The following is an 18,879-nucleotide window of genomic DNA, read 5'->3' as shown; positions in this document are numbered from 1 at the left end:
CATGTCATGATTGATCCGCACAATGATCAGAAATACACCAATGAGGTGACAGTACAGTACCTTGTTGAGATTGGCCAGCATTTGAGAACTTGACAAAGAACTTGAAACTGTTGATTGCTGGTATACCAAATACTAACTGTCTTGATTGTGAACCAAGAGACTGTGTGATTGTTCTTACGCGCAGGTTGCCTAATAGACAGGTGGGAAGGACCATACTAAGATTTGTTGACAGCACTAAAGGTCGCCGAAAGAGAGACTTGGGTCCACTCATCCCACTGCAAGAAGGTCGCTGACCCAGAGAGAACTCGTGACAAAGTAGTTTATTGCTAACATTCATCGAGTTTGTGTGTTCGAAGTGAACTGTGTGTTCGAAGTGAACTGTGTGTTCGAAGTGAACTGTGTGTTCAAAGAGCAATGCAAAGAGATCGCAAAAGTATCACCAGAGACTGTGTTCCGTGAAGACTGAGAGGCGGCACTGTTGAACACTACCTGAGCGTAGTAAAGGACTGCAGAAAGACCAGTCATTGTAATTGATTTGTTATGAACAATAGTTGTTTTGTTCTATTTCTCTTTTCTCTTTTTCCTGCTGACAAACATTTTCTTTCAGGATATTCTATTTTTGCAAGGTTTTTTTATGAGTCGAGTGTGGGACTGGAACTGGTCCTGTAGGAAGGAGTGATCTCCTTATAGGATCCCAGGATTAGCCGATCAGTTTGTTAAAATCAGAGAAAAATCAAAGGTCTAGTAGTTATGGAGTTCAGAGGTAATCAGGAACAATCAGACAATGGCTATTCACACATTGCAGATAAGAGCTCATTAATATATGTGGAAGAAAGGTTTATGAGTGGCTCTCCCCGAACTCCGAAGGTTTATGTTATTTAGGAAGGACACTACTTATAACCCTTGTTCAATTATTAAACAAACCTAGCATACGTTCCAGAAATGGAAACAATGTTCAGAAAATGATAGGAATATGTAGATCATGAAAATTTTATATGTCACTGTCACGATTTGTTTGTGTCTTCTTCACCTACCCAGCAGAACCTCAATCGAATCCAAACATCAGTGTACAAAGACGTAGGTACATGTATGTGTGAAATGTTCTTCACAAATCAGACATTATAGGCCAAAGCACTGTCCCAGCATACTCTGTAGGTTGAATGTTGTCCCACACCCAACCAGTGGTCCCGTGACAGCTGAGTGCATATAGAGGATGTCTCGTCCTCCTCCCTGTCTTCCCCAAATATAGTCAAGTGTCTGATTTGCGAAATGCATACATACTTGTGTCTAGGTGACCGATTATGGTATGAAATATTTTTTTCTTATGTTAATAATTGATGGCAGTTATTGTTTGCTGCCAAAGGGTGGACTGTCGAAGTCAAAAAAATATTACATAAAAAGAACATACAAACTACACACATATAAGGCGCTATACTTGAAAATACGCGCAGCGAGCACAGCACTATATGGTAACACACGCATTTACAAGGACATGCCACAGAGATGGATTCGACACTTATTTCATGCAGTACATAATTGTGGTGGTATCAAGCGCCAGACATCATGATGATTTAGAATTGTATATAATGGAGTGGTGTCATGTATGTGTATTATTTGAACGAAACAAGATAGACCTGTCATATTTACTATTAAAACAACCAGCTTAATGTGTAGATTAATTTGATACTTGTTATTAAGTTTTAGGACATTGCAACAAATAGTTATGATTATATGTATAAAAGCTAAAATCACTTTTATTAGAACAATAGATATTCCAAACAGGAAACTCAGGCCAGCCCCTTTGGACGTCCCCAAGGCTGAACTTGATCAGCACACGAACAAACCAGTGACTCATCATGAATGAGAGAGAGTCCCCTCCCCCAAAACTAGATAACACATAAGCTGACCACACAGGAGGTCAGTTCCTGTTTTTGGTCTCAGAGGAGGATGGAGTCTCAGCATTACTTTACAGAGAGAGAGAGAGAGAGAGAGAGAGAGAGAGAGTGATATGGAAAGACAAATTTATATAACTTAAGGATAATGGTATTGTATGCTGGCATGTAACTGTAACTATATGTAACTGTATGTTATTAACTGCTTACTGTGTGAGTTGTAATCATGTAATTATAGGTATGCTGTACATTGTAATATATATTGAATCCATATCCTTTGTAATAACAAATATATACATCAATGAGCTTTGGAACTCAATGTGTGGGTGTATTGTTTTCTCTTATGGGATGCAGTGTTTTGCGATGTATAGCGCACATTCATGGGATATGGCAATAAGAGGTGCAGGCGTTTACAATATATATTAGAGCGGGCATTTTAAATATTTGTGAGAAATCAATTTGGCATTCTTACTACTCACCTAAAAGCTCCATCATCGCCATAGTAAGGCTCAACCTGACTATGCTTGCACTTATTATCTCCCACTCCTGAGCACTGTCTACACAGGTTTTCCGCCTTGGTGATTCCTGGGATGCAGCTCGCTGAGAAGAACCTTGAAACAGCTACACAGCAGAAATACAGTATCATAAACGGGCTGTATGAATTTTAGGAAAATAAGCAACATAATATAATTTGTATTTGTTGTATTAGTGTACCAAACAGTATGGCTACCATATTATTGGACATGGTACACTGGAGACATTCATTAAATCAACAGTCTGAATGTGGACATACTCAGAATGTCAACATGGATGACAGGTCATTAGCAGAATGGCAATAGTTGGCAAATCAACCATTTTCCTATAGACATCTTATCTAATCCTAACCACAGTCTAACCTAACCCTAAATCTAACCCTAACCAAAGCCTTACCCTATCTCTAGCCCTAAATCTAAAACTAACTGCAGCCTAACCCTACCCATAAATCTATCCTTAACTGCAGCCTAACCCTAGCCCTAAATCTAACCATAACCCTAGCCCTAAATCTAACCCTAACAGCCTAACGCTAGCACTAAATCTAACCCTTACCGCAGCCTATCCCTAGCACTAAATCTACCCGTAACCAAAGCCTAACCCTAGCACTAAATCTAACCCTAACCTGCGGCCTTTCCCCAGCAATAAATCTAATCCTAACCCTAGCGTTAAATCTACCATTAACCAAAGTCTAACCCTAGCGCTAAATCTATCCCTCACCAAAGCCTAACACTAGCACTAAATCTAACACTAACTGCAGCCTAACCCTAGTACTAAATCTAACCCTAACCGTGGCCTTACCCCAGCGATAAATCTGACACTAACTGTAGCCTAACCCTAGCACTAAAGCTAACCCTAACCAAAGCCTGACCCCAGCACTAAATCTAACCTCTAACTGCAGCCTAATGGTAGCACTAAATCTAACCCTAACCACAGCCTAACCCTAGCACTAAATCTATCACTAACCCTAGCCCTAAATCTAACCCTAACTGCAGCCTAACCCTAGCACTAAATCTAACCCTAACCACAGCCTAACCCTAGCACTAAATCTATCACTAACCCTAGCCCTAAATCTAACCCTAACTGCAGCATAACCCTAGCACTAAATCTAACCCTAACCACAGCCTAACCGTAGCACTAAATCTATCACTAACCCTAGCCCTAAATCTAACCCTAACTGCAGCCTAACCCTAGCACTAAATCTAACCCTAACCACAGCCTAACCCTAGCACTAAATCTATCACTAACCCTAGCCCTAAATCTAACCCTAACTGCAGCCTAACCCTAGCACTAAATCTAACCCTAACCACAGACTAACCCTAGCACTAAATCTATCACTAACCCTAGCCCTAAATCTAACCCTAACTGCAGCCTAACCCCAGCACTAAATCTAACCCTAACCACAGCCTAATCCTAGCACTAAATCTATCACTAACCCTAGCCCTAAATCTAACCCTAACTGCAGCCTAACCCTAGCACTAAATCTAACCCTATGTTTATAATATGGACATACTGTTATTGTTAACATTATGAATGTTGACATTCAGACCATGTCGACATTGGGAGTCTTGACATTATGAATGTCAACATGATGAATGTATATCTAGAAACATCTCGCCCAAATCAATGATATGTCCAAGTTCCTGCATTTGACCCTTCCGGAATTTTACGGTGCATGCATTTGTGCTCTGAATGTACATAGGTTAATGGCCAGTACACACGGGGAGATTTCCCCAGAGATATGTGCTGAGCGATCTAGCACAGACTAATATAGTGCCGGCGATAGTGACGTGCAGGGCCGCGCATCGCTATCGCTTTGGGCAAACACACGGAAAGATCTGTGCTTAACTTCTAAGCAATCTAGTCAGATTGCTTAGAATTTAAGCATGCATCTTTCCGTGTGTACCCCCCTTTAGACACATACTGTACAACAAAATCTGCATGCATCTCATGCTGCACCTACTGTATCTCAAAATAGTAGTGTTTCTGCCAGGCATGCATTAGGTATACAAGTCTATATACTTACAGCCCACGATAATGTAGAAATATAGCTTGTCAATGTTAGTAATAAATGTTGCATTACACTAATTGAACATTTCGTAATAATATAATGACATTACACAAGAGAACATTGTCTTGAGCTATAAAAAAAATACATCCAGATTTTGCCCGTGTTGCTCTCTACCTCTGGAACTCCCTCTCCTTTCAGACTCTCCATCACCCTACAAAACCTCAAATGGGCTCTCAATGCCCACTTTATCAAAGCCTTCCAGCATTCATCCTAAACCACTTCTCCGGGCTTCTTGCTCACTGTCTCTCCCCTCTGGGTCACCCCTGTCTGTCTGCCACTCCTCTTTAGGGTGTGAGCTTAAGGTGGTTTGGTTCCACACTGAACTGATGGCTTTACAGGTTCTGCATTTAGAAATCTCTGAGAATAAAACAATGTATGAATGGGTGGGTGATCCCTCAGTAGGGTATCTCAACTGTCCCTTGTTGGTGGTGCTCCCAGAGCCAATGGTACAGTGTATGTTTGGCAAAGGAAAATAGAAGAGACTCTTTGTTGGGGCACGCTTTGTACAAATGATATCACCTAATATCTTTGTTCTAATATTTTCACCTTAGGTGCATCCAAATATATGTGACACAACAAAGGAATATCATTGGTTATAACCAAAAGGGCATTTGAACCCAGATATTGACACCAGTAAACCTATTTCCTTTAGGTGAAATTTTATGTTGTAATAAACTGTATACAATTTATATTAAAATAATATTTATCAAAAGTTAAGTTTTAATCAATTATTCATTTGCACAAAGCGTGCCCCAACACAGAGTCTCTTTTTCTCTTTTCCTTTACCACTTCACTTTAGGGGAAAGAAATCCTGGTTGTTGGGATCCCGACACTCAGGAGAATGACAACAGGATCCCGACGGGCAGAATCTCGAAACATCCTGGTATTTTCTTGCTACACCTATTTTCTTCCTACCCCTTCCTACCGCTAACTCAAGCCTCCCAAAGCCTAACCCTAACCTCCCCCTCCAACAGCCTAACTAACTGCCCCATTCCCAGCCTAACCTTACCCTCCCCACTAGTGCATAATCCCAACCCCCAAACCTACCTCCTAGAAGTGTTGGGATTGGGCCCTTCAGGATCCCCCTGTCGGTCTTCTGATTGTAGGGATCCCTACTGCTGGTATTTTGACCACATCCCCTCTTCCCCCTTTAGACTGTAAGCTCTCATGAGCAGGGTCCTCTTGACTCATGTGCTTTTCCTCCCATCACTCATATCATCATCTCCTCCCCAATGCCTGCAACACCACCTAACCCTTGGGTTCTACCTCCCTGCTGCTTATTTGAGTATTATGGCTGCTGATGCAGAAATGTCTATAAACCATGTCCTGCAATGTTTTGTACTGTAAAGGCCCGTACACGATATGCGATATGCTTCATGAGCGATATTGCATAGCATTTTCCCTTCCCCTCCTGTGCCGCTGACAGCGTGCATACACACTGTACGATATCGCAAGTGATAATGTACAGTGATGTCATGCCACGGCCGGTCTGTGCATTCTGCATGTGATGATATCGTCAGAGAGAGCAGCATGCACAGCTGACGGAGGGAGCCGCACATCGTTCATTGTTTGCAGCATATACACTGTGTGATATCACACACGATATCGCCCAGAGGGTTGTAAATGACCGATATTGTGTGTGATATCGCATAGTGTGTACGGGCCTTTAAGGTGCATACACACTTGCTGATAAAATGAATGACGTTGCTCATTTTCTCACCTGAGTGACGTTGTTCACTTTCTCTGCAAGTGTGTATACCGGCAGAGACGGCCGATGCACGGCACCGCGTGTCATTAACGACCCTCGGTGTCAGCAGTGCATGCATGCTCAATCTGGACTGTCGTCCAGGAGCTGCCTGCACGGCCCGGCCGCTGCATGACGTCACTGAGCGATATGAACGGTCATATTGCTCAGTGTGTACGGGCGGCTGCCGGCTGCCCGGCCGGGAGGGGAAACACTAGACGATGTCACTCAGAGAGCGACGTGGTCAAGTGTGTATGTAGCTTTAGTCACTTCTTGTTTTGTTCATACTGTTTCTGTTTATTTACTTTAGAAAAACAGGATAATAATAATTATATATATATATATATATATATATATATATATAAAAAAACAAATGGTATTAAAATGGTGCTACACCTATAAAAGTCTGTAAGTCCCAAAAAGAATGTTATTTTTTATTCTCCTATGTTGGGATGCATTCCCCTTTATTTGGGTGGCTGCTGTTTTATCCTCCTTGAAGACCATTGTAAAACAGTCTAATATGAAAATATGTGCTACAAAGAGGTGAGAAAAAGTGACATCTAGTGTAGTATTGTGCTCGCAAAAAATGGGACCATTAGGTAACACATAAACTCTGCATTATTGTACTGATCCTGGCAGTGAGGATCCAGGATGAAATACCGGCAGACGGGATACCGGCTATCAGTATAGTGACAGCAGCATCCCGTCTGCCAGAATCCCGGCAGTGAAGCAGCAAGTACCCTTGCGGGCATGCTGCGCTCGCCACGCTTTGGAACCGGTGGCAAGCTTGGACCCACCATCCGAGTGGGAGAACGGGGTGGGTGTCGGGATTCCTGCCATCAGTAAAATGCTGGCTGTCAAGATTTCGGCGTCAGTACCCTGAATGCTGGGATCCTGACAGCCAGCATTTTAAATGCATCCTGGCAGTACTGTAGGTAAATGTGGAGAAATGCCAGTTTTGCAAGTTGATTAATGCCTATTACTGGGATTCCTCCCAGCCCTTCACACAACTTAAACCAGCTGACATTGCACAGTAAGAGCTAGAGGGTTCTGTTCTGTGGAAGAGAAGCAGTGATATTATGAACATTTTAAATGCATCAATAAAGACAAAGTTGTACAAGAGCAAAAGGATCTTGAAATTAATCAAAAGACTCAGAGGATGTCAGTGCTGCATTTAGGGGGTCATTCCGAGTTGATCATAGCTGTGCTAAATTTAGCACAGCTACGATCAGGCACTCAGACATGTGGGGGGACGCCCAGCACAGGGCTAGCCCGCCCCGCATGTCAGTGCCGCCCCCCCCCCCCCCCGCAGAAATACAAAAGCATCGCACAGCGGCGATGCTTTTGCATTTGAGGAGTTACTCCCGGCCAGCGCAGCTCCTGCAGCTGGCCGGGAGAACCTCTTCGCTGCCCGGGTCGCAGCAGCCCATCCCCGCAACCCCCCTAAACGGCGGCTTGATGCCGCCTTCCAGCCCCCTCCCGCCCAGCGACCACCTCTGCCTGTCAATCAGGCAGAGGCGATCGCTAAGCAATGACGGCCTTTGGCCGTTTGGCATGCACCGGCACACTGCGGTGCCGGTGCATGCGCAGTTCCGACCCGATCACTGCGCTGCGATAAACTGCAGCGAGCGATCGGGTCGAAATTACCCCCTTTGTTTTGCCCTTTTTAGAACTTAACATGTCAGGGGCAAATGTAGGATTTTCATGGTGGGGGGTCCACAAATAGCATACACACACACACACACACACACACACACACACACACACACACATAGCATACACACACAGCATATACACAGTATACACACACACCGCATATACACACAAACACACACATGTAGCATACACACCCAGTATATACACACACACACAGCATATAAACACAAACACACTTATATCATACACAAACACACAGACACATCATATACACACACACATAGCATACACACAGCATATACACACATATACAGCATACACACACAGAATATACACACAAACACACGGCATACACACAGCATATACACACACATAGCATACTCACGCAGCTACACACAAACACACACAGCATATACACAGACACACACATAGCATATACACACAAACACAAAACACACAGCATATACACACACAGCATATACACACAAACACACACAGCATATACACTCACATAACGTATACACACAAACAAATACAAAACGCACACATAGCATATACACACAAACACACACAGCATATATACAGACACACACATAGCATACACACACAGCATATACAGTACACACACATACAGCATACACACACACATATATGCTTAAACACACACACACACACACACACACACACACACACACACACACACACACACACACCTAGTGTACACACACAGCATATACACACACACACACAACATATACATACAACCATACACAAAACATACACACGCACACCATACACAAACACACACATAGCATACCGAGTACTACATTCGGCCAGCATAACTAAGCCCCCAACCCCAGCAAATGACACGCACACCTGGCAGCTAAGCAGCAGAGGACAATCAGTCATTGCATCACCCAGTGCTGCCAAGAGAAATCCTGGGCCCCAGTACAACAAATCCCCCCCCCCTCCTGTAGGAGGTGGGACTACAGCATGCTGGGGGCATGGCCACATCTCTTTGAGGGCGTGTCTAGAACATGAGAAGCACCCACTCACAGGAGGATGGCATACCTCCCAGCCATGGCAGTAGAGAGCCTGGCTGGGCCCAGGTACTTTTCAAGGGGCAAAGCCTAATCACAGGAGGCATGGACCTGGGCCCCATACTGGGCCCCTCTATCAGACCCGGGCCTAGGTCATTTGTACCCTCTCCACCGCTCTCTCGGCACCACTGGTATCATCCGTCCAGCTGTCCTAAAGCCACATGGGATGGGAGGTCTTCCTGGGAGGAGCTGCACACTGCCTCTGCAGCCTGCTCCAGCCCTAACATTCAAATGATTCAGCCAGCAGCCAGCGGCCAGCCTGCGCCTGTGTCTCGGAGCAGGAGGCAGCTGCCGTCAGCAGCATATGCTGCCTAAGGCTCTGTTTAAAATTATCAAACATCGAACAGCTGAGCTGAAAGATCGGCGGGCAGGGGGAGTTTCTAGGTACTCGGACTCCCCCCCCCCTCCCCCCTGCGTGCGTGTATGCATGTATCTGCATGTAAAACATCTTGCAATTTAATTCAGATGAATCACTGATCACCAACAAATGCACTTTCTGGTTAGTGCTTCAGAAAATGCTTCTTGTTTGTATTTAGTACTTTTACCTTTCTCAATAGGTTCCTTCTCAGGTCCTTCCCAATGCAACAACTTTTTCTTAAGTAGCACTGTTATAGGGGCGCTCCAGCCTGCTATCTGTGCTACTTCAGAATGGCAGGATCTCTTGCCCTTCAAGTCATTAAATTGAAATTTGCTTGATTTTTGTACCACTGCGACTGCATAATGACATGTGTCTGCATCTGTGAGGTTTAATAAATATATTATTATTAAATGCAAAATACATTCTATTAAGAAACATGGAGTGTTTTACTTCATTCTATTTTAGCCTTTGGTCATAATACATATTACAAGGGGTGGACCTGCAGATCTGATTCAATTATACAATACTTCTGGGAAAAAACAAACAGAAGATCTCACATACAATTGCAAACCTATGGTAAGCCATCAGCCACGGCGTCTATGCTTTGGTGGTCCTACGCTACATGATAATAACATCTATTTTAAGTCATGTTTTATGTGTTCTCTAAATTGAGAGTTAGCTCCTATGGAGACCTCCCAAGATCCTCCAATATGTCACTACATATCTTCCAACTACTGATCCTATACATGCCTCTCAGAACAGTGATGGACAAAATGGTAGTTACCATTTTGTGTAATACACCACTGGCCAGACATTTACTTGGCTTTGCGTGATCTGCTAAAGAAAAACAATATCTCATGGTAAGGTACCACAACTCCTGGTAAGGTATCACAAGCTAATGGTGCCCATACACTTGTGAGATAATCGGTGCTAACCTTCGATTTCGACCACATCTGTGAGAAAAATCGAAGGATTGTATGCACATTTTAGGTACCTTTCGACGCGATGCGCGGGCACGCCGGTCCAATCTCACGTCTCAAGATAGTATGTGCTGCACTTAATAAAAACACATGCTACATATCGCAGTGCGATGTGCAATGGGCACCCGTCGGGAGCGGATGGAGGCCGCTCCCACTCGGCGGTGACGTGCCCATCACGTGATTACCATGCGATCTATCGCATGATCGCATGGTAATCACTTTGGCAGTTCAGGTGCGAACTGCCGGTGCGATGCACCGCAATGTCGCGTCACGGGGCATCGCACAAGTGTATGGGCACCATAATACAGAGGTGGTCATTCCGAGTTGATCGCAGCCAGCAACTTTTTAGGGGAGTGTATTTTAGCCTATGGGGGAGTGTATTTTAGTTTAGCAGGGCTGCGATCGCTTGTGCAGCCCTGCCAAGCTAAAAAAATTTAAAGTAAAAGAAGTCCAGCCCAATACCTACTTACCCTGTGCGACGATCTCTGCGATGCTGGAGCCGGCTTTGATGTCAGACATCCAGCCTCCGTTCTCTGGGACACATCTGCATTTTCCTTACCACTCCCCGAAAATGGCAGCCAGCAGTCCAGATCCACCCTGGAACACCTTCTTCCTGTCAATCTTCTTTGCGGTCGGCTCTGCAACCGCTTCCCTCATTAGACGCGACTTAACCCGGCGACCCCTGTCACCGGGCAACGTCGCGCACACGCACTGTGGCCACCGCATATGCGCATTCCAGACCCGTTCGCACAGCAGCGATAAACCGCTGCGTGCGAATGGGTCAGAATGACCCCCAGAGATCTGTACAATACTAGTTTGTGATATCTCATCACAATTTCTGATATCTTATCATGAGATGGTTTATAAATTAGCATATCATGCAAAGTCGCTCTGTCTAAAGTATGTCCAGTCAGAAGAATAGTTAAATGAGGACACATCTGAAACTGTCCATGGACTGCTAAAATTGTGGTTATTTGCAAATGGCGAGGTCATGACTTACCAAAAAGCTGGATTGAAGGAAGCCTGAGAAATAAGAATCAGTAGAACAGTTGCCTCAAGCTTCAGAATGATGTGGCGCATGCAGAAAATGTCACATTATATTTATGTACACATGTCAGTACCTGATCCTGTGTATATAGATAGCCAGTGCTGACTCACTTTAAATGTATTTCTTCAGCAATTGGTTTTATGATCTCTTAATACCATATTTAAGCAGAATCATATAATCGTAATTTTAGAACAAACAATATAAACTAAATGCAAAAATATATATAACTAGATATATATTCAGGCGCAATTATCAGAGCTGGTATTCCAAGCAGATGTTAGATGGAGATAGTCAGTCTCCTATATATAGAGAACAACTTTAATATACAGGATGCAACAGCGCTTAAATAAACACATACAGGTGTTATCAGAAAAATGTATACCATGCAATTTATTAATTTACACACATTGGTTAAAAAATCAAATTAAAATACATATAGAGTTAGACCCTTAAAAATAGGGCCTTTTTGCCAGTCTCTGGTGAAATATATTTCAATATTTGTTCAGGCACAGTATTAAGCCAGTAAGAGTAATGGACGATTTGTATATGGAAAAAAAGGCCTTTTGGGTAAAAGTATCCAGTCTTTTTGGTATAATTACCAGTCCTGTGGATACCTCTGGGTTACTCTAGCAGTGGTCCAAGGCAATAGGCCCAACGCAATGATAGATAGATAATTCCTTTGTTCACAGGGGCTGTTGCTGGAGTTTCCAATGGGTGAAAGTGTCCAAATAAGGTCCCTCCGAAGTGCTCCACTGTCTTTTGGCAGCTTTATCATTATCAAAGGTCTTTGATAAAGCTGCCAAAAGACAGTGAAACGCGTTAGCAGGCCAGCCTCTGGAACTTGTGCACAGTCAGTAACTACTGTGGGACTCTATTTGGACACTTGCATCTATTGGAAACTCCAGCAACAGGACCTGTGGATAAAGCAATTATCTATCATTGCGTTGGAGCCCATTGCCTTGGACCACCGCTACAGTAACCCAGAGATAGCCACAGGACTAGTAATTAAACCAAAAAGACTGCATAATTTTACCCAAAAGGCTTTTTTTTTCCATATTCAAATCGCCTATTACCCTTACTGGCTAAATACTGTGCCTGAACAAATATTGCAATATATTTCATGAGAGACTGGCAAAAAGGCCCTATTTTTAAGTGTCTATATGTATTTTTAAAGAGATTTTTTATCCAATGTGTGCGCATTAATAAATTGCATGGTATACATTTTTCTGATAACACCTGTCTGTGTTTATATTAGTGCTCTTACATTCTGTGAAAAAAAACAACATACATATCATCATCGCTCTGGGTTAGCAGGAATTGAAACAAAGGATAGCTGGTAATAATGTGATAATATTTGGCTGTATATTTTACCCAGCATCTGGGGCAGATCATAAGAACGTATGAGCAGTCTGAGGACTTGATTGAGGTTAGTCCGTCAGCACGATGGCTTACATACTGATCCAATGTTTGTGGGTCAGCGCATGTGCAGAACTGGTAATGTGTAATCAATAATTTATACCTCTCCATTAGCCGCAGCATGACTGACATGCTGCTGTATTTGGGGAGCTTAGTGGGTGTGTGTCATCCCTGTTTTGTAGGCATGCTGAGCCCAGGGTCTACATCATCGGATGCAGACTTCCTGGACCTGGCTGACTGGTTCCGATGGTGATCCAATGCTGTGTCTTTGGATGCAGCACTTGTATCACAGATGCTGGAAGGAGGGTCTATTTCCTACAGACACCGCCTGCTGCATTGGCATTTTGTTTGTACTGTATTGGACAGCTGCTTCCGTACAGTTGTGGAATACTGTACAAATGAGAATCAGGCCATGAGTTCTGAGTGTACACACAATGGGACTTTTCAGCCACATTCACTCCTATTCTGTTTCTATAACAGCACACAGGAAGCATTACCTGGAACGACACATGTTGGCTGTTTTTGGCCAGGTGGGGTCTTTGTACCAGCAATCTCTTCTCCATTTGAGGTAACACACCAACAGTGACCGGTGCTGCCATGGCACTGCTTCGGATGGTAGTTGCCCTTTTCATCACATTTAGGTACAAAAAGTCCCAACGGGAATCTGTCTCCATGTAGATTCCGAAGTCTCTGTTTTTCCTTCAAGCAGGGGGGCTCACTCACTGACAAAGAGACAAGTAATAACACTGTCACACTGTAAGATTAGTTAACAGAAAAATAAAATGGAACCAACATATCTGTATCTGCTGATATTAAGGGTTTGAGTAAATAACAGATATATATTTAACTACTGTATAAAATACTTCTTGAAAAAACAAATAGAATTCCCCTGGCACACTGCAAACATGCCAGTAAAGTAGAGCTACATACTACTCGACAATACACATGCAAAAATGTCAGTTACATACATTTGCAAACATATGGTATGCCATCAGCCAGGGCAAGGCGTCTCTGCTTTGGTGGTACTACGCTACATGATAATAACATCTACTTTAAGTCATGTGTTTTATGTGTTCTCTAAATTGAGAGTTAGCTCCCCTGGAGACCTCCCAAGATCCTCCAATAGGGCATCACATGGAACAGTATACCCTCCAACTACTGATCCTATCCATGCCTCTCAGAACAGTAATAGACAAAATGGTAGTTAACATTTTGTGTAATACACTATTTCTGGTGAGACATTTATGTTGGTTTGCGTGATATGCCAGAGAAAAAACCAACAACTCCTGGTAAGGTACCACAACTCCTGGTAAGGTATCACACACTAATACAGAGTTCTATACAATACTAACTTGTGACATCTTATCACAATTTCTGATATCTTATCATGAGATGGTTTATAAATTAGCATATCATGTAAAGTCGCTCTGTATAAAGTATGTCCGGTCAGAAGAATAGTAGTTAAATGAGGACACATCTGAAACTGTCCATGGACTGCTAAATGGCCCGCGAATGGCCAAGTCATGGATTACCAAACAGCTGGATTGAAGGAAGCCTGGCACATGAGAATCAGTAGAACAGTTGCCTCAAGCATCAGACTGATTGTGGCACACGCAGATTAAGTCACATTATATTTATGGACACGTCAGTACCTTATTCCGTGTATATACAGTAGACAGCCAGTGCTGAGTAACAAAGTCATGATATTTGGCTGTATATTTTATCCAGTATCTGGAGCAGTCAGAGGGCCTGATTCAGATTAGTCCGTCAACACGATGGCTTATGTACTGATCCAATGTTTATGGGTTAGCGTATGTGCAGAACAGGTCCTGTATGATCATGTACAGCTCCCCCTTAGCTGCAACATGACTGGCATGCTGCTGTATTTGGGGAGCTTAGTGGGTGTATGTCATCCCTGTTTTGTAGGCATGCCAAGCCCAGGGTCTACATCATTGGATGCATATTTCCTGGACCTGGCTGACCGGTTCCGATGGTGATCCATTGATGTGTCTTTGGACGGAGCACTTGGATCGCAGATGCTTGCAGTGTCAGATAGTGGATCACTCTGCTGTCTGTCTCCGTTCCCAGCACTAGAGGCAGCTTCCCTGCTCTAATGTTTTCCCTCCTACTGTCAGCTCAGTGCAGGAGGAGGTGCTTAGTGCACAGTCTGAGAGAGTACTTCCTGGGAGAGACAACTGCACTGACGTACAGCTTCTGTTCTCCTGAGTGTGTGATCTTGTCTATCCCTCAGCCACACCCTGTGTGTATACAGCCGCATCCTGTGTGTACTGAGAAGCAGTGTTACTGCTGTACTGATTCACATGTATACTGCGAGTTCCTGCTGCTGCAGAACATCTTCTATATACTACAATCTGTTATCTCTGTTATCTGAATAAACCAATCATCCTGGTTAAGTGCCGCTGTGTGGACTAACATCCCTATCCGACACCGCAACACTCTGCCAACAGGTTATGGGTCCAGGACCCCAAGTCGGAAAGGCATACTAAAACAGAGGTACATAAGAAATAAAAGTGCAGCTGATTAAAGAAGGATTACTTTTATTAAATATAGAGAAGAATGTACAGTACAGGGAACAGTGTGAACATTACAAAGCTAAAAAGCTCAGAGAATTACACAATGTGGAAATTTTTCATGGATATGCAGCTTAAGCGGGATAAGTTGTAGAAAGTCACAATTGAGCCAGGAGCAGACCCAAAATAAAAATGGATAGAGCCATCGGGACAATAGGCTTGGCCGTGAAACAACAAGTCTACCCCATTATCAGCGGAAAAGTGTCAGCCAAAGACATGTGGGCAGCTCTGCAAATGGCGTATGAGATCAAAGGTCTGATGAGAAGAATAAACTTGAGGCGTATGCTGTACGGGACAAAGTTAAGTGCATGTAAGGACATGAATAATTATATTGTTAAGATACTGTCAATAGCTCAACAGTTGGCATCTGTGCCTTCACAGGTTGACGATTAGGAAGTGGTTGTGGCAATGTTACAAAATCTGACACCAGAATTCGATTTCCTGGTACAGGTAGTAGCTTTGGAGTCTAACAATACCAAGCTGACAACAGAAACTGTAATAGCCAGGCTGCTGCATATCCAAGAACATATTCCTGTCGAGACACATACTGAGGGTTATGCCTTATTCACAAAAGGTACCAAGTCTAGAAAGGTCAAGTTCAAGTGCTTTATATGTCACAAGGTAGTGCCTTAGATTGCAGACTGAGAAATTGCAGTGATACGCAGAAGAAGCGTGACAAACCAAATGAGTCAGCATTGAATGTAGCAGATAGTCACAAGAAGGATTGCTGGTACACGGACTTGGAGGCCACTAGGCATTTCAGTTGTAATCAGGAATGGTTCAATTCACTGACAGCATGTGAACCCATTACAGTAAAAGGAATTGGAGACAAAGTCCTTACTGCTTCAAAATTTGGGACAGTCACAGTGCATCTAAGAATTAAAAGTGAAACAGTTATTATGGACATCTAAGATGTCTTGTTCGTGCCAGAGTTGGGAAGCAATCTCATTGCTATAAGCGTCCTGGAAAAAAAGGGTTTACAGAGTCCAGTTTGCAAAGGGCAAATGTATGGTGCAAAATAAGATAGGGACTGTAATTGCTTCAGCAACCCGGTGTAACCAATTGTATGACCTTGACACCGAGCAGTGTTCTGCAATGGCGGCCTCTGATTCAAACCAGTCGATGGAGCTGAGTCACAGGTGCCTAGGTCATCTGGGATATGACAATGTCCAGAAACTACTCGATGGAATTGCGACTGGAATTACTGTAATACTGAGAGAACTGTGTGTGAGAGTTGTATAAAAGGAAAGCAGACTTGCACCCCACTTCCTAAGTCTACTAGTAAAGTGGAAATACCACTACCCCTAGTACATACTGATGTATGTGGTTTGATGGAGATGGAATCAATGAGTGGCTACAGGTATTTTATAACATTTATTGATGATGCCACAAGGATGACACATGTGTATATCATGAAAGCTAAAAGTGAAGTTGTCAATAGAATTGTGGAATACAAGAACCTGGTGGAGACTCAGATGGGTCTGAAATGAAAAGTCTTGAGATCCGACAATGGCGGAGAGCATGACAACAGAGTTTTAGCACAGTTCCTGAAAAAATAGGGCATACAGCATCAACTAACAATTGTTTACACGAACAAAACTGTGTGAGCGTGCAAATCGTGCAATTGTTTGGAGAGCATGGACTATGCTGAGTGAGGCAGGCCTGGAGAAAAGCTTTTGGGTGGAAGCAGTGTCTACTGCAGTATATCTTAAAAAGCGTGCGCCCACAGTAGCTGTAAAAGGTAAAACGCCACTGGAGGCGTGGTCCAAGAGAAAGCCAGCTGTCAATTATCTCTGTGTCTTCGGCTGTAAAGCTTATGCACATATACTTAAGGAGAAAAGACGGAAATTAGATCCAAAGTCAGTGGAATGTATTATACTAGGATACTGTGAAGAAAGCAAAGGATATAAGCTTTGGGACATTACAAACGTCTTCTAAAGTCTGGAATGTAGTGTTCCATGAGACAGCAAAAATCACTGGAACAGTGGAACAAGAATCCCAGCAACAATATGTATTGCTGGATGTACAGGCAGCAGAAAGCGTGTCTGAACCTGAAAGTGTTAATGTGGATACCCAGTCAGTAAACAGAAGTTCCATGAGGAGCAATAAAGGTGTTCCATCCAAAAGCTACAATGAGAAATATGCAAATATAGCTTACTGTGAACCCCAAAATATACAGGAAGCAAAATCAAGTAGCGACTGGAAAGAATGGAAGTCAGCTATAGATACAGAGCTGTCAGCTCTGGATGATAGCAGTACATGGACTGTAGTTGACAGGCCGAATAACCGTAAGACAATAAAGAACAAGTTGGTCTTTTGCAGAAAGCTGAATGCGGATGGGACTATTGCTCGTTCTAAAGCCCGCCTTGTTGCTAAAAGCTACACACAAAAATCCTGGATCGACTACGGAGAGATCTTTTTGCCTGTTGCAATGTACAGCACCTTGAGGTTAGTCATTGCCATTGCTAAACTTCATGATTTATTGTTATACCAGTTAGATTTTGACTCTGCTTTCCTAAATGGAGAGTAAATTGAGGAGATATATATGAAACCACCTGAGCATTATGACGAGAGTATGTTCCAAGAGGGAAAAGTTTGCCTCTTAGAGGAATCTTTGTACGGCCTAAAGCAAAGTGGTCGTTGTTGGTATGTAAAGCTGGATGTCGTGCTGCTAGAGATGAACTTTGTTAGGTCAGAGACTGATCACTGCTTATATCACAAAACTATAGACAAAAAGCGGTTCATCACAGTTGTGTATATGGATGATCTATTGCTAGCAGGTCAAGAAGAGCACATTACTGATGTAAAACAGCAGCTGAAACAAAGATTCACGCTAAAGGATTTAGGCCCTGCAAATAATTTATTAGGCATGAGAATTGTACAAAACCTGAAAGATGGGACTGTTACAATTGATCAACAGACATATATTGAAGCAATACTTTGCAAGTACAGTGGGGATTGAAAGTTTGGGCACCCCAAGCAAAAATTCATTTTAATGTGCAAAAAGAAGCAAAGGATCGATGGAAAAATCTCCAAAAGGCATCAAATTACAGATTAGACATTCTTATAACATGTCAAAAAAAGTTTGATTTTATTTCCATCATTTACACTTTCAAAAGAACAGAAAACAAAAAATGGCGTCTGCAAAAGTTTGGGCACCGTGCAGAGTTAATACCTTGTACTGCCCCCTTTGGCAAGTATCACAGCTTGTAAACGTTTTTTGTAGCCAGCCAAGAGTCTTTCAATTCTTGTTTGAGGTATCCTCGCCCATTCTTCCTTACAAAAGTCTTCCAGTTCTTTGAGATTCCTGGGCTGTCTGTGACGCACTGCTCTTTTAAAGGTCTATCCATAGATTTTCAATTATGTTGAGGTCAGGAGATTGTGAAGGCCATGGCAAAACCTTCAGTTTACGCCTCTTGATGTAATCCACCGTGGATTTTGATGTGTGTTTAGGATCATTATCCATTTGTAGAAGCCAGCCTCTCTTTAACT

General features: G+C 43.0%; 1 protein-coding gene across 1 annotated transcript in view; it reads right to left on the bottom strand.

The window, feature by feature from the left end:
- The window catches only part of LOC134909106 (uncharacterized), a 272,045-nt gene that overhangs the window by 77,481 nt on the left and 175,685 nt on the right, over positions 1–18,879 (bottom strand). The window contains exons 16-18 of the mRNA XM_063915544.1: positions 13,294–13,518; positions 9,540–9,731; positions 2,372–2,513 (exon numbers count right to left, since the gene is read on the bottom strand). Of these exons, the coding sequence (XP_063771614.1) occupies positions 2,372–2,513; positions 9,540–9,731; positions 13,294–13,518 (559 nt within the window). The remainder of the gene's footprint in view (positions 1–2,371; positions 2,514–9,539; positions 9,732–13,293; positions 13,519–18,879) is intronic.

Source organism: Pseudophryne corroboree, chromosome 4 (genome assembly GCF_028390025.1).
Source record: "Pseudophryne corroboree isolate aPseCor3 chromosome 4, aPseCor3.hap2, whole genome shotgun sequence".
NCBI lineage: Eukaryota > Metazoa > Chordata > Amphibia > Anura > Myobatrachidae > Pseudophryne > Pseudophryne corroboree.
This window is presented reverse-complemented; position numbering and strand designations above follow the sequence as displayed.